The following is a 15,257-nucleotide window of genomic DNA, read 5'->3' as shown; positions in this document are numbered from 1 at the left end:
TATCGTGCATAAGCTTATAAAAAGCTTATAGGGTAGAATAAGTGTGTGCACAAGGTAAGTGTCAAGTATTTAATATAATACCGTCATCATACAATAACAAAAATATTAGTAATCCATAAATCGTACAATATCGGAATAAATAGAAATACTAACAAGATCATGAATTATCAGAGTAAACAGAAATACTGACAAGATCATAAATCATACAATAATAGAGTAAGAGAAAATATGGACAATTCCATGAGTCAATCAATATCAGAATACACAATATAGAACAGCTATGCAAATGAGGAGTCATAAAGAGTCAAATATCAGATGCCGAGGATACGATGCAATATGCAATTCCTGATGAGTCTACGAATAGCATCAGCCGTATCTAGACATATAATCCAAAAACATAGTAACTCAAAATGTCATATGCCACGGATGTAATGCAATATGTGGTACGAATGGAATGACCATGCTGAGTGTGAAGTCATGATGATAGTATGTAGTATCGCAGGCTATGGGGTCCACCACAAAGGACTCCTATCTAAACTAGTCTCATAACTAAATTTGGATAGTCAGACTCAACGTGGTAAACTCCTGATCTCAGGTTAGTCGCGCGCACAACCGAAATCTTGGTCATGCGAATGTACACTTAACAAATAGTTACGTACTACCAACCCGAGTGGATAGTGAATAAATGATTGAATGATTATGTAACTTCTACTCAATAAGCCCACATATCAGTACGGTTTATCTCTGAGATCATCACCGAGGTTTAGTACACTCCAAATGGCACTGCTGCTCTCCCAGCCACATAGTCCAAGTGAGCGTAAGAAATCTCACTGTCGGCCTGGCCAATAGTTTGTCAATACCTATCCGGCACATCGATAGTGGACCCATTCACGAGCTGGTCAAACTCAGCCTAGCAATGCCCCCTACATTCTAGCAGGTAAGGCCACACCCCCTCCCAACCGACCACAATACAGTAGGAGACGCGGCCTCCTGATATTCGGCACTCGGGCGCTCATATATCCACTCGGTCTCGACGTTAGGGCGTCCTCTGGTACCAAAAAGGTTTAGGAATTTTCACCCAGGGCTATCTATGGTAGCCCGATGCTAGAATAAATTTCTGGTGTCCCGTCTAGCCATCCACGATATGCATGTGGAGGCTACGGCCCTGATGTCGCTAGGGTGTACAGTAATCATAATACAAGGTGCATAAGTCATACAATCCAGTCATGCATCAATCCTACGCATACCGTGTGCTCATACGAGATAACATCCACCTATTAGGGAGTCTCATAACAACATGCTCAATGACATATGCAATGATCAACCACATCTCATAACAAACATGCAGATGATGCGTGTGGGCATGTATTATGATGTTATGCTGTCACATACTCATAATCGGTATCAATAACCGGCATAGACAATCGACCTCGACAATGTGGACATTTAACCAACATTGCCCCCAAGGAATGGCCCATATAAATCCCAACATATAGTGGACCCATGATCTTACACAAGGGCCAAATGTACAACACCATAGGCCTCACTCAAGAGCTTAATACACATCACGATGAGTGTAACCTTTCACATGGGCCAAACATACATCACAATGGGCTCCATAGCCTAGCCCTCAAATACACCACAATGGGCCTCATACAATCATAATGGGCCGCATCACATGCATCTAATACGCATCACATAGGCCTATATACATCGGATGGGCCACGTCCCATGTGCCCCGAATACATCACAATGGGCCACAACCCATGGGTCCCAAGTACATCGCAATGGGCCTCTCATATGGGTCCATTATGCATCACATCAAGATGGGTCATAGATACGTCATATTGGGCCTCATATACATCAAGTGGGTCGCATCACATGGGCCACATATACATCACAATGGGCCTCTAACACGGGCCTAATATACATCACAAAGGGCTCCATAGCCTTATATACATTACATTAGGCCTCGACAATCTGACTCGACCAAGATACTTGGCCTTAACAATCGAAATCGGCAAATTGGTCACGTCAATCAGAATCGGAGATCGGCCACGACAATCGAGATCGATCAATAATTAAAATTGACAAATCGGTCATGTCAATTGGAGTCGGCAATCGGTCACAACACTCAGGATCGATCGATAATCAAAATCGGCAAATCAGTCACGTCAATCAGAATCGATCGATGATCAGAATCAGCAAATCAGTTACGTCAATCAAAATCGGCCAAACAATCGACCTTGACAAATCAGAATCAGCCAAATACTCGACCTTAACAATCGAAATCGGCCGAACAAGGCCTAAGGAAAGGTCACAATGTAGACATTCAACCACCATTACCCATCAATATGGACATTTAACCGACATCGCTCCCCAATGAATGGTCCACACAAAGCCATGCGTATAGTGGGCCCATGGCCCTACACAAGGGCCTAACATACATCGCTATGGGCCTCACTCATGGGCCACATATGCATCACATTGGGTCACGCCCATGGGCCTCGAATACATCATAATGGGCCTTGCCCATGGGCCTTGAATACATCACAATGGGCCTCGCATGTCAAGTGGGCCTCATCACATAAGCCTCACATGCATCACATTAGTCCTCACATAAGGCCATATGTATCATCATAATGGTCCCCATATACGGGCCATATGTACATTACAATGGACCATATCCCATGGGCCCCGAACACATCGTAATGGGCCACATCCCATGGGCCTCGAATACACACCGGACTACGTCCCATAGGTCTTAAATATATCACAATTGGCCTCGTACCTGGGCCTCAAATAAATCACAATGGGCCACATCCCATGGGCCTCTCATACATAACATCGGGCCTTACCATCTGGGCCAGAAATACATCATAATGGGCCACAACCCATGGGCCTTAATGCACAATGGGTGGGCCCTACACCTGGGTTTAATGTACATCACAGATGGGCCCTGCACATGGGCCTCATACACAACAAGTTGGGCTTATCAATGGGCCCTAGGGAGAGTGACAATGCGAACATTTAACCAACATTAATCTTACAATGTGGACGTCAAACCAACATTGCTCACAAGACATGGTCTGCCATAAACATCATTAATGCCTAACTAAGGTGGAATCACATATTGCAAAGGGCCTTATATACATCCCATTGGGCCTCGACCCATGGGCCTTAGATACATCAAATGGGTTGTATAACATGGGCCTCGTATATATCAAGGTGGGCCTCAATAACGGGCCACAGATACATCAAAATGAGCCTAATCACATGGGCCTCATATATATACCCAGGGTGTGCCCCAACGGATGGCCACAAGTACATCAATATATATATATATATATATATATATATATATATATATATATATATATATATATATATATATATATATATATATATATATATACACATGAGCAGAACTTTTCAACTGGACCGCACTGCAAATAACATTGGTAACAATGATTTCCATCATTAAAATTCCCAAGGCCCATTGTATCATTTATTTTTTATCCAATCTGGCCATAAGGTCACACAGATCTGGATTAAGAGGAAACACAAATTTCATATGGACCCAAAGCTCTTGTGACACTCAAAAGGGTTTCAATGGCAAACTTTCAATCACACTAATCCTTGTGATGTGGGCCACCTGAGTTACGTACATGAGTAATTTTTGGAGGGCACCCGCTGCCCTATAGGGGCCACGAAATGCACGGTGCTAATGTCCACACACATCACAGTGGGGCCCACGTTTGGGGACCCACGGTTGGCCAGGGACCGTCCCAGCGCAGAGGATGCTTTGTCGTCCTTGCAGCAGCTGCAGCGTCAGCTGCTATGTTTGCTTATTTTTTTATTTTTTTTGAAAACCATATTTTGTGTGGTTTTTCATGTGTGGGGCCTGCATTAACAGAATCTACTCCAGCCATTGCATTTCATGGCTCAAGACCGACTAAACAAGCCCAATATTCAGCACAATTCGGTGTATAGAACTATAAGGGTGGGTTTCAACGGTAGAAAATATTGTTTTCTATGTTATGGCCCGCCAAAAGGTCGGATTGGCTCCATTTTTCGGCTCAACGCCTAAAATGAACTGAGGAATGGAATGGATGGCATGAATTGGATTGATACATCAAGTTGGGGCCTACATTAGTGGTCTACCCAAAAGCTTAAATATAATATATATTTTATATATATATATATATATATATATATATATATATAACGGTTAGTACACATCCATGGCAATACACGCACTCCATGTTAGCCTCCATCACGTCCAGCGTCCAGGGACGCTGGACGACATGGAATAACACAAGCATCGTGGTGGGTCCCACCTACACGTGGCCCACCATACATATATATATATATAATATTATATATCATTTAGTCAAGTGTGTGGAACTTCCCACCGTCCCTAGACTGGATGGTGAGGATCTCCCTGAAATGTGGTGGGCCACACCATATGATGGATGGAGTAGATTTAACAAACCGGTGGGGTTCACTTCATTCTAAGGGGGAGAGAGAGAGAGAGAGAGAGAGAGAGAGAGAGAGAGAGAGAAGCACCCCCTTTGATCTTCTTGAACTTTTTCTTCCACCAATGCATGCTAGAGATCAAATGGATGGACTTCAACGGTTGAGATTGACTTAGGATAGTGAAGATGGGAGATAGGAAGGTAGGCCACAAAAGCTCTATTCATGGAACTTGCTTGGACGTTGGAGCCTCATGAGGTTTGCTTAGAAATGAGAGAGAGAGAGAGAAGTGGTGAGGTGGAGTGATGGGATGAGATGGTATGGTGTTTGTTAACTTGAGGTAAGAAATGAATGAGATGGGTATGGGTTATGTAAGAAAGAGTTGACTTAGGGAATGGGAGAGGGATGGACTTGGTAAGGTTGTGTACTTGAAATTTGTTGAAGGATTGATGTAACCTATCGTAGAGATTCTCTCAGAATCCGCAACACACGGTGTTTCATCAGAAAAATACGCGGGCCCACATCTCCTGGCCCGGGTATCGGATCGATTCGTGAGTCGCGGTGTTGGAATTGCAGTGATGGCGCGATCACTAGGGTACAAGTTTCGAGTCGAGCTGATTTAGAATATGGGATACGACTCAGAGTCACGCGTAACTACTAATAAAATATCGCGGGTCGCCGAAATTCAACCGGGGGGACCGTGGAAGCCTATGAATGGTACGGGCTAGGGTGTGAGTCTTACATATGCGACTGATTGTAAGAATTCTTTTCTCGATCTTTTATCTATACTAAAAAGTCCTTTCGTATAGAAGGCAAAGGTGTAACCCATCATTAGAGGACAAACCCTACCCTCTGAATATAGCCTGATCCTATTTACATACTGAGCGAGTGGCTAAATGGGTAACAGATCTCATTCGATCTCGATAATATACTACATATTTGCCTATCTCGGTGCTTGGAGTCATAGTTCTTCGATTTGAATTGAACCGCAAATTCAATTCTAGTACACTCGCATTAATCACGTGGCTAAATTTGAAAAACAATAACAACATTGGCATGCATGAAGAACAAAACCTTTGTTGTTTACACTTGGCTTATGACAACCAGATCAAACGGTCCATAAGATACCATGTGGCAATCGGTGTAAATGAGTTTTTAAAAGAGTAGGTAGAGACTTGCACATATGAAAGCATTAAATGTTAAAGTTCCATTAAAAACTAACTCTTTTCAAAGTAACTTCCATCAAAGCAAATCTCTAACAGCTTTAAATACCAAAATCTCACAAAAACTTTATGTGAATGCAAAAGCCAAGTTATATGAAGAATCCAGGAAGTAGCCAAGTAACGTGAAGACTTTAGCATAGTTTCCTATGCGAGAGTCCAATGATATATAGACTCGGGTAAATTTTCTTATGTAAAACTGGAATAGCAAGAAGCATATATAATCACTTATACACGTGGAGAATCAAAAAGAAAATTTTATCTAAATCTTTCATGTTACCGAATCATACATGAAGATACCTCAAAAATGCCTATAAAAGCCTATATAAATTAAAGTAGCACTCAAAGAAGAGCACGGGCACCCGCCAACACATTAATCAACACTCTTTTTAACGTTGTTTATCCATTTCGTCTTCCATGGACACTTATTAATTTAGCCATTAATCTTAACTTAATTTGGCTTCCAACGCGACACTACAATTGCTTCCAATACATCACTATAATATGCACGTGGAAATAGTTCAAAAATCCACAATCCAGTCATCGGATCTCCATATTCTACTGAGCTGTTCATCTGCCTGATTTTTGGCTCCCACATACTAGGATTAGAAAGTGCACCTAATGGACGGATTGGATGTCCCACACGGTCGCAGGATTTCCTAGGATTATGTGAGAACCGTTGAAACATTCTTATGGCCATAAAAGCTTTGTTTCGGCCTAAAATTTTTGTCATTTCACTACATCCCAGTGATAATGAACTTATAAACGGTTTGGATGCCATATAAACATTAAGGTGGAGCCCAATAAGGTTTCAACGGTAGGTATTTATTCCCCCAATTTTCCCTCTCGTGTGGTTTACTTGAGTTTTGGATCCACCTCATTTATGGTCACTTGTCCTAAAATGAGCTCGCCAAACGGATGAACGGGGTAGATTTTCTACAAACATGGCGGTCGCATCCTAAGCAGGAACTTCCTGCTAAATGCTTTCGCAGCCCACAGACAACATGGTGGGTCAACCAAGCTGGGGTGTTTTACGCACTTCTTAAAACAGGTGGTAGTAGACGATACCGGTCCCACATACACTACCAAACTCTTCTTGAGGAAAGATGCCTTTCTCGACACGAAGATCTGTACCATGGGCAAGGTGGCCATGTTAGTTAACATCACGACACAAAACCGTGCATGCAGAACCGTTCATACGCATTGCCACATGCCCCAAACCCTTCCACCATCCCCTCCCTATAAAAAGCTCATCAACACAGGCACATCTCCCCATCTCTTCACACCCACATCTTCCTGTAGCTCCTTTACTTTTCTCAACCATGGGCAGGCCTTCCCTTCTCCTAGTGACCCTCTTCTTTGCTTTGATCACCGTGGCCCACCTTGTTGTGGGCCAGACCCAACAGTCTCAGGAATCCCAGCGTCGACTCCAGGACGCCCAACAGTGCCGCATCCAGCGTCTTAGCGCGACCCGTCCTGCTCGACGGATCGAGTCTGAGGGCGGAATAACGGAGCTGTGGGACGAGAACGACGACCAGTTCCAGTGCGCTGGTGTGGCTGCCATGAGAAACATAATCCGGCCCAGTTCCCTTTCGTTGCCCAACATGTCCCCCTCCCCACGCCTCGTCTACATTCAGCAAGGTCTGCACTTGATGCCTGTCAGCTTGCACGCTTGCACGTACGTGTGCAATAGTGCATGCTCACGTACAATGCATTTTCTTCCTTCATGCACATGTTGTTTTCTCTCTTTATTGCATGTTATACTTGTGTGGCTCACCTATTTCATTCTTTGCTGTGCTAAATTCAAAATCCCATTATCAGAACCGTTCATCAGGTGGGCCCTTCTGTAATATCGATTGCCTTCCGGAACTAGTTGGACGATCTGATCCGATCCATCCGATTGGTGTATCTTGATCTGATGGTAAAGATTACCTGATGAATGGGTCAGATTATGGGAACTCGAATCCACGAGTGTATTAACGAATGAGGGTGTAAACAGGAAGAGGAGTGCTAGGGATAACGTACCCGGGGTGCGCAGAGACCTACCACTCTAGAGGACAGCCTGGGAGCACCGGAGGAGAGAAGCAGCAACAACGTGGTGAGAGTATTAGTGACCAACACCAAAAGATCCACCGGATCCGACGTGGAGATATCGTAGCCCTCCCAGCTGGCGTGGCCCACTGGTGCTATAACGACGGCAACGAAGAGCTTGTGGCCCTTTCTATTACGGATTTCAATAGCGAGTCCAACCAGCTCGACCAGAGGCCTAGGGTACCTACTCTCACTCTCACCTTTGCATGCATGGAACTACATGCATGTATGCATGCACATCTATGATACGTTTTATATACCACCGTTAGTTTTATAAAATGCAAAAATACCCTTAGCGTCCCTTGACGAGCACATCCACGTTCACTATTGGTAATGGAGGTGGTGGATTTTTGCAGTCATTCTACTTTGCGGGCGGGTCCCCACAACAACAGCAGGTCCCGCAGCAACGACGTGAAGGGCAACATCAGCAAAGGGAGGGAGAAGAGAACATAATGCAAGCTTTTAATGAAAACATCTTGGCGGAGGCATTCGACGTGTCGGTGGACATCGTGAGGAAGATGCAGAGAAATGACGATAGGGGCTACATCGTCAAAGTCGAAAGAGGAGAGATGAGTATGGTTCGGCCTGACGAAGAGGCAGAAGATGAAGAGCAATATCAGCGAGGTAGGAGAAACGGATTTGAAGAGGTCTACTGCAATATGAGAGTAAACCATTACATGGACAACCCGAGAGAAGCCGACATATACAGTAGGCAGGCAGGCCGTCTCAACTCAGTCAACATGAACAAGCTTCCCATCCTTCGGATGCTGGGCATGAGCGCTGAAAAGGGCTACCTCTACCAGGTAACGTTGCATTTCTACTGCTTGGATCACCTCTACTCGGCCCACCTCAACTCCATCATGCACGAGCCCAGATTGCTTTTTTTGGGCCCGGTATATTGAGTAGGCCCATCCAAAGTTGGTCAATAGCCCAGCCTAGTAATTGTGAATTTTCAAAAGTACATACTAATGCCAATGTTACATGTCTGTGTGATATCTTCATCAGGTGGGCCCCACTGCGGGTCCTGAGAGTCAGATTTTTCCCGTCATCACAAGTGCATGTTTAATGTGGGCCCCTCGCCAATTACTTTTTAACCGTATATTTTATTTACGTTCACACTGAATTGGCCCACTCTGTAACTGAATGGACATGATCTTTTGGCCACCATGCCTAAGCAGTGGGGCCCACATATGATGTAGGGTAGTATCAGTTTCGTAATCATAATCGTCGTCTAGGTCTTATCCTAACTGATTAGGGTCGGCTACATGAGTTCTGTTCGGCCATTCCCTTCAATTGAAGTTTTATACCGGTAATGAGAACACGGAACTCCTGTAATGTCTATCTAATATTAATAGTTAATCATATAGGTTAATTATAATTAATAAATTTCTGATGTGGAAAGCTAATCTGTTGCAGAATGCCATATTCTCGCCCCACTGGACGATGAACGCCCACAACATCTTCTACGTGACCCGCGGTGAGGCCCATGTGCAAGTGGTGGGCCATAATGGGCAGACGGTGCTCGATGACACAGTGAGAGAAGGTGATCTTGTGGTGGTGCCCCAATATTTTGCAGTCATGAAGAAGGCGGGCAACAACGGCTTTGAATGGGTGTCGTTCAAGACGTCGGCCTCTCCAATGAGGAGCCCATTGGCGGGGTCCACATCAGCGATCAAGGGATTGCCAATGGAGGTGCTCACAAATGCATATCAGGTGTCATACAGAGAGGCCCAAAACCTTAAATTCAATAGGGAACACCAAGTGATGTTCTTCCCCCCTCCTAATCGCTCCTCTTAGACCTGAATTTTGCTATGTTTTCTTAGTAGTATATAGTAATAGGTAGAGAGAGAGGTTGCACATGTGGTGAAAGATGAGGTTTTGTAAACTTACATTGCCCACACATGTGCCCGTGAAATAAAAGAGCATGTCATGAGTGTGTAAGTATGTTACACTATGGTAATAAAAGATATGTTTTACTCTATTTTTGTCATTGAAAATCTTTTCATTTTTTCCATGATCAAACGTGGTTAAAAGACTCCGCAACTCGACCCGACTCTTTCAATTCTGAGTCGAGTCATGACTCACCCGTGTTGGAAGTGACTGGTGGCATTAAACTACATGAGTCACCCCCAACTCGAGCAACTCACATCAAGTCTTAAAACTAGAGCGGTACACGGGCTGAACTGAGTTGAGCTTGGCCCAGCTGAGCTCGAACAACAAGCTACCCCAACTCGAACTCAGCTCCGTCCTTGAGCTTGATTGGCCGTATCAGCTCGGTCAACAGCTCACCAATTCAGGTTAGAGTTTAAGCCAAGCTTGAGCTCGAACTTTCAAGCCAAGTTCAAGTTCAAGCCTATGAGCTGAGTTCAGGTTTAGGTTTTAATATTTTTAATATATATAATATATAATATATATATTATAATATAATATATAATTTATTTTAAAATATAAATATTTATAAAATATTTATATTAAGTGAATTAATTTGAACGGAGTCAAATTTGAGTCAAGTTATGAGCCGAGTCCAGTCAAGCTCTGTCCAGCTCCGACTAGGTTTTTTTAAAAAATCGAATAAGCTCAACTCGGCTTGAACCCAATTTCAAGCCGAGTCGAGTCACGTGATCTAACCGAGCTAACTCCGGAACACAGCTCTACTTAAAACAATGTGATCAAATGGTCTTGTTGTAGGAATGGGATCGTCTACCACAGTTGTACCACAGTTGTGCAGTAGGTGAAACACCACAGCTCTTTGGGATCCATCATATTGTTCATGTGAAATCCATTCCGTTCATCAGGTGTGCCTTCTAATTTTTACTCTACAGCACATAAAATCGACCGGATTCAAAACTCAGTTGGCCACACCATCTGGAACAATGTTAAACCACTAGCAAAACCTCTTAAGTTTAAGTGGTGTGACCCAGCCTGGATGTGGTTGTTGTTCAACTTGATAGAATATACACACCATGGTGGGCCAAGAAACAAACGGGTGGCCCCACGGATCTGTGGTTTTTTACTTGCAGTTCACAGCAGCTGCCACGGAGGATTCCAGTCCTATTATGCTTTGTATAATACTAGTGGGACTCATGGCCGATGGCAGTGAGTGGAAAGAGATGTCAATGTACAATCGTCCCAACGAATGAGATGACTGCTCTTATTGCAATACCAGAGCATCATTGTGGGGCCTCACCTTTTGTATATATACAAATGAAACATTGCTGGGAACAAAAATGGCCCTACCATTTAGACGGCATGCATTGTTTGGATGCCCAATGGACATAATATCAAAACTAATGGAAGGAGCATGACACACGTACCAAAATTGTGGCATGCATGAAGAACAAACTGGCCTTGTTGTATGTGTGTCATCCACTCCGTCCATCAGATGAGACCCCTTACGTTCACCGTATATCCAAAATATAAAACAAATGGTAAATTTAGTTGTGCCACATCCATTGAAAGAATTCAATATTGCATCTAAAACGTCTAAGTTTGTATCTTTTGTTCTGCCTGACTTTTGGATCAGTTTTATTTTTTGTATTTACAGTTCATCTTGTGACTTAGATTAGATGAACGGTTTTGATTAAATATATACTCTACGGTAGCCCCACACAACACGTGTGGTTTTTTTTTTTTTTAATTTCCTCTCTCCGAAAATAACTATGTGGACGGTTCCCCCCTCCCCCAAAAAAAAGAGGTAGAAGAAGAAGAAGAAGAAGATCTACAAATCGTGACTTCGGCAGACTCATCCAGTACCAACCACCCTTCTTTTGTTTAATATATCCACTCCAACCGCGTCTCACATGGACTTTAATTAAGGATAATAGGAAGATGTGTGTCTGTCACTATAGACTGTCCAATTCGGTAGTCGTATCGTGGATGAGGCACAACCATTTATTTGTTGCAAAAAATGTTGATTTTAATAAAATATATTTCAATACTAAAATAATATATAATATATAAAAAGTTATTTTGAAAAAAACACTTTTCTGTGGGTTTTTGGGAGGTTGGTGAAATGTTGAAAATTATACAGATTAATATATTTCTGTATAATGTGGAAACCGAAAATTGCAAAATAATCAGAAATCAGGACAGGCTGAAGCACGTCTGAAACGCTGTCCTTAAAGCGTTATTTGCCCATACTCAAGTGAATTGAGTATGCTGCTAGGTTACAGGTAAACAGCTTCTAGGATACGACGAGCCTGGTGTGGGTCTGCATTCAGTAAACATGAAAGCCCACCAAATAGAACTTAATTACACACTTTCTAACAGTAATACAGTATAAAAGAAAAATCCCAAAGAAGAAGAAAAGAAGAGAAAAAGTGGTTTCGACTTCTGTACAGGTCAGTTCAAATCTTCAGCCACTGGTTCAGTTGAACCGTCCTAGACCATACCGCTAGTCTGTTCTTCAAGTTAAGGTTTAAGCCTTACTATGTTGCTGGAAACACTAAAATATATGAGTGGAGAAGGGCTGACTATCTCAGTTCGTATGGGTTTGCTGGAGTGAGTTGAGATGACTTGAAAACCTATCCAGGTCCTCCTTTTATAGGCTATGGTGGCTAGGGGGTTATGGTCCAGAGACTTAAATTCCATTAAGCCATTTCTGGCTATTGGAAAACTAACCGTTTTATGGCCATTTTCTGACTGTTGTGCATGAGTCATTAAGCTACTGCATGCTGACTGTTGTGAGACGACAGCTAGCCGTTTTCTAGCTGTTGGGCTAGCCATGCAGCAGTTACATCTGGACCCTGCACTAATGGCTTAGCTGTTACAGTTTCTGTTACAACAGCTCTTTTCAGTCCCTATATTTATACTGAGAGATTTCTCTCCCAGTCCTTTAGTCTCTCTGCTAACCAGGCACCCGCCATAGCCACTTAGTGCAAAGTGCGTCACTAGCGCCTCTACAGCCATACTGCCTCACATGCCCACGCCCTCGCACCGAGCCCGAGCCTGAGACCTAGACCGAAACCGAGTCCGAGCTCGTGCCCGTGCCCTGCCCATGCTCGAGCCCGAGCGCGAGCGCGCGAGCGGGTGTTCCAGTGCTACGCACTGGAACACGCAAGGTCCATAGTCCACGGACTAGGTAAGTAAATATTATAATACTCCATATCCTTCATATAAACCACAATTTTTTTTCTTCTCTTTTCCATGTGGGACTATTCCCAAAAACCTACAGAAAAGTATTTTTTTCAAAACAACTTTTTATATATTATATATTATTTTAGTATTGAAATATATTTTATTAAAATCAACATTTTTTGCAACAATCCCCCACTTGATTTTATAAAATTATTTTCTCGGTTAAACAATACTGCCAGAATAATCAACTTATATGCATAAAGAAAGATATTTTTCGATTTTAATCTTTCCTTAGTATAAGTATTTTAAAACTCTGTAGAAATGACTAGTAGCCGCAGCTTTGAACTAGTTATTCCTATATAACAGAATTGGAAATACCACACACATTTCGCTATGTGTTTGTTAGAGTTCCCACAATCTTACTCAGCACAATTAATGGTCATGTACTTATCGTAATTCATAAACGATCCCGAGAGAAAACTCCTAACTCTCATGAGAGACTATACCATCTCTACGTTCATATAGGTGAAATCCTTCCAGTGTCTTCGTTACTATAAGATACTTGTCCTTATAGACTGAATTTTATTAAGAGTTCTAAGACTCAACCCTCTATCGTAACGCTCAGCACTTATCTATTATGGATGAGGTTTTATAATTTAGTACTGAAAACTTTCCACATATCAATGACTTGTTCTTACCCATCAAATCCAAAATTATAGATTTTTTGACTTTAAGTCGGGTTACCATCACTGGTGGAACTTTGGTTGAAGAGTTTCAACCCCATCCCTCTAGATGTAGCCTTTACTACCTCTCTCGGTAGAGGTTTAGTGAAAGGATCTGTCAGGTTATTGCCTGATTTCATATAAGAAATAGCAATGATTCCATTTCGAATCAATTGTCTGACATAATTATGTCGAAGACTAATATATTTAGACTTACCATTATAAGTGCCGTTATAGGCTCTAGCTAATGTGGCTTCACTATCACAATGTAGTGACACAACCGATATAGGCTTTACACATAAAGAAATTTCTAATAGAAGATCCCTTAGCCACTCAGTCTCTTTGCCTGTTGCAGTCAGGGCTATAAATTAAGACTCCATAGTCGAATGCGTTATGTAAGTCTGTTTCTTGGATCCCCAAGATACAGCTGTACCTCCTAGGGTGAATACCCACCCTGTAGTAGACTTGTTGTCCCCTGCACTTGATATCCAGCTCGCATCAGTATATTCTTCCAATACGCCAGGAAACTCTGAATAAAATAGTCCTAAGTCTTTGGTTGCTTTTAAGTAACCAAGGACTTTACTTATTGCATTCCAGTATTCAGTATTGGGATTACTAGTAAACCTACTAAGTTTACTCACAGCATGTACGATATCAGGTCTAGTGCATTACATAGCATACATAAGACTCCCTATAGCACTCGCATATTCTAATTGTGTAACTATTCTTCCAGTATTTTCTTTTAGCTTGATACTTGGATCAAATGGGGTGTTTGCTTCTTTTATATTTAGATGATTAAACTTGTTTAGTATCTTCTCAATATAGTGAGATTGACACAAAGCATAACCCCCACAATGTTTTTTAACTTTGATACCAAGAATGGTATCAACTTGTCCGAGATCCTTCATTTTAAATACGGAAGATAGAAACCTCTTTGTTTCAGTCACATCTTCCATTTTATTACTTATTATTAACATGTCATCAACATACAAATAAATAATAACGATGTAACTACCATCTACTTTAGAATATATGCATTTGTCAGTTACATTATGCATGAAACCATGAGATAGTATTTTGGAATGAAACTTCTCATGCCACTGTTTTTGTGCTTGTTTTAATCCATACAATGATTTGACTAATCTATATACTTTGTTTTCATTTCCTGGTAGAACGAATCCTTCAGGTTGTTCCATATATACCTCCTCGTTGAGGTCACCATTCAGGAATGCGGTCTTTACATCCATTTGGTGGATGTGAAGATGATGTATAGAAGCTAGCGCAAATAATATCCTAATGGATGTTATTCTACCTATAGGAGAGTATGTGTCAAAGTAATTTATCCCTTCTTTTTATCTAAAACCCTTAGCTACTAGTCGAGCTTTAAAGGTTTAGATAGTCCCATCAGTGTGATATTTCTTCCTAAATACCCATTTACAACCTATGGGTCTAGAACCTGGAGGTAAGTTAACTAGTTCTCATGTTTGATTTGATAGTATAGATTCCATTTCATCGTTTATAGCTTCTTTCCAAAAAACTGAGTCTCTAGAGGATATGTCATTTTTATATGTTTTAGAATCATCTTCTATAGTCATTACTATAGGTATTTTCCTTATAACATTTTCTCTATCTCCTTCTACAAGATAGAAAATGACACGTTGTGAGTTTATAT

General features: G+C 41.9%; 1 protein-coding gene across 1 annotated transcript; it reads left to right on the top strand.

The window, feature by feature from the left end:
• Positions 1-6,969: 6,969 nt before the first annotated feature.
• Positions 6,970-9,764, top strand: LOC131238652 (11S globulin seed storage protein 2-like). Its single transcript, XM_058236278.1, has 4 exons — positions 6,970-7,337; positions 7,696-7,967; positions 8,144-8,590; positions 9,204-9,764. Exons 1-4 carry the CDS (start codon positions 7,019-7,021, stop codon positions 9,582-9,584), a joined length of 1,419 nt encoding a protein of 472 aa, XP_058092261.1. The 5' UTR covers positions 6,970-7,018; the 3' UTR covers positions 9,585-9,764.
• Positions 9,765-15,257: the final 5,493 nt, after the last annotated feature.

This window comes from Magnolia sinica, chromosome 3, assembly GCF_029962835.1.
Source record: "Magnolia sinica isolate HGM2019 chromosome 3, MsV1, whole genome shotgun sequence".
Lineage (NCBI taxonomy): Eukaryota > Viridiplantae > Streptophyta > Magnoliopsida > Magnoliales > Magnoliaceae > Magnolia > Magnolia sinica.
Note: the sequence above shows the minus strand (reverse complement) of the source record. Positions and strands in the feature narration are given on the sequence as shown.

Excerpts from the sequence above, each read along its gene's own strand:
- LOC131238652 (XM_058236278.1), top strand. The coding sequence starts at position 7,019 with ATGGGCAGGCCTTCCCTTCTCCTAGTGACCCTCTTCTTTGCTTTGATC. Across the intron at positions 7,968-8,143 it reads AGCTCGACCAGAGGCCTAGG|TCATTCTACTTTGCGGGCGG; the intron begins GTACCTACTCTC and ends GGATTTTTGCAG. Across the intron at positions 8,591-9,203 it reads AAAAGGGCTACCTCTACCAG|AATGCCATATTCTCGCCCCA; the intron begins GTAACGTTGCAT and ends AATCTGTTGCAG.